This window comes from Populus euphratica, unplaced genomic scaffold (genome assembly GCF_000495115.2).
Source record: "Populus euphratica unplaced genomic scaffold, PopEup_1.0 scaffold3938.1, whole genome shotgun sequence".
In the NCBI taxonomy this organism is placed as follows: domain Eukaryota; kingdom Viridiplantae; phylum Streptophyta; class Magnoliopsida; order Malpighiales; family Salicaceae; genus Populus; species Populus euphratica.
In genome coordinates, this window is record NW_011503738.1 from 4,243 (window position 1) to 6,007 (window position 1,765).

General features: G+C 37.2%; 1 protein-coding gene across 1 annotated transcript; it reads right to left on the reverse strand.

Moving 5' to 3' along the window:
- Positions 1–619: 619 nt before the first annotated feature.
- On the reverse strand, positions 620–1,290 carry LOC105119909 (ethylene-responsive transcription factor LEP-like). Its single transcript, XM_011018101.1, has one exon. The coding sequence runs from the start codon at positions 1,170–1,172 to the stop codon at positions 741–743; it is 432 nt and encodes a 143-aa protein (XP_011016403.1). The 5' UTR covers positions 1,173–1,290; the 3' UTR covers positions 620–740.
- Between the last annotated feature and the right edge of the window lie 475 nt (positions 1,291–1,765).

The following is a 1,765-nucleotide window of genomic DNA, read 5'->3' on the forward strand; positions in this document are numbered from 1 at the left end:
CTGAAACATCGCTTGTCGCCAGAGTTTGTCATGACTTACTCAGTATTGCTAAAAATTTATCAATTATCCAGAATTGCTCTTATCAAATGTTTGATATTTGTTTAAAAATTTTTCTAACTTTTATTAGAATTATTAAATCCAGTGGGCCAACTCATTAAACTATTATCTAATTTGGATTGGAATCCAAATTAAACTATATAAAAATTAATCTCATTAAACACACGGTATTGATACAGTTAGAACTTAGTTAATTTTTTTTTAAATAATAGCGTTTTATTTTTTGTTTAGAAATCTTAAAATATGGTTGCTTTGAAATGACTCAGGCAACCGAGCTTTAAGCCGGACCGAGATTGCTACCTTTAACTTCGACTTTCTGACAAAGCATATTTTTCAACTAGTTTGAGTTTCAATTGAGACTCGGTAAGTCTCCTCTCCCAAGAATCTTAAAGCGTTCCACTGTGTTGGCTCACTTCACTTTGTACCTAAAATTCAAACTCAGAATTTCAAAAAGAAAATTACCCTTTTTTAAAAATAAAATTTCGTATGTTATAAACTCTAATAGTTTTTTTTTTTTTGCCCCCCGAATGACTATAATATTAACTTGTAAAGCAAAAGGAAATGAGAATAAAACATGCTCATTGCTGAAATTCTCTACTTTCCATTGCCGACTTTCAAAAGGATTTCATAAGCGTTACTGCCATCTTTATGGAAAGGAACTAGTTAATTATCAGGAAGCAATTCTAAATTTGTGGATGGAAAGAATAACTAGTGGACTGGCAAAAGCTTTGCAAGATAGAAGCAATAACAATAGACTCGTCATCTTGTGTGGTACCTATGTCCTCCATACCAAGTTGATCACCCTTCTCCATCTCAGGCGGTGGTAGTGGGGGTGGAGGCGCCTCTTGTGAAGGAGAGGGATGCGCGAAGAAAGGGTAGTAGAAGTTGGTACGAGCTCTTTCAATGCCACTAAAAGAGATGGAGGATAGATCATATGCTATCGCAGCTTCCTCAGCAGTGTCAAACGTGCCTAGCCAGCGCCTCTCTTTAGTATATGGATTGCGAATCTCGGCAGCATATCTCCCCCATGGTCTTCTCCTCACTCCAAGGTATCTGCTTGATTGCCTAGAGCTTCTTTTGGGGTTTCTGTAAAGCAATGGAGGGAAGTTTTCCATTCTTTTCGATGTTATTACAGATTGAGCTGGCTATGGGAGGAGGGAAAAGAGGGGAGTGGATTTATATGCAAATTAAGTTCCATAATCAAGGTGGCCTTTGCTGGTTAAATTATCCACTCTTGATCCCTCACTAGATTGGTAGAGCCATAATAAATTAGAAGTCATTTTCATGTTAATTTTTCAATATTTTCATTTTAGTCAAGAGGGGCAGGTAAGATGCATTGCTCATCAAAGAGTAAAGTAATGGATATGTTCATGATATCTTGTTTCTCTAATGGCTGTTTGTAGGGTTTTGCCTCCTTAAATTCCTCGCCAATGACACTACTAGTGTGAACAAAACGCAAAAATCAATGGAATCCACGAGGCATTTGCTACCTGTTGGCATCTAGCGATCCCTTTCTCACTTCTTTAAGAAATCCAAAATGTATTTTATAAACAATCTATGAATCAAGCTGCATGTGTGCAGAGTAATGGCAAAACGCCCATCACATCAATGGTGATTAACTGGAACTTCCAACAGCAAGCATAGGGAAAGCTGAAATTTTTTCTCCAGTTTTCTTTACCTACCCCGGAGGAGTTGTTGATACCTCCTC

Excerpts from the sequence above, each read along its gene's own strand:
- LOC105119909 (XM_011018101.1), bottom strand. The coding sequence starts at position 1,172 with ATGGAAAACTTCCCTCCATTGCTTTACAGAAACCCCAAAAGAAGCTCT.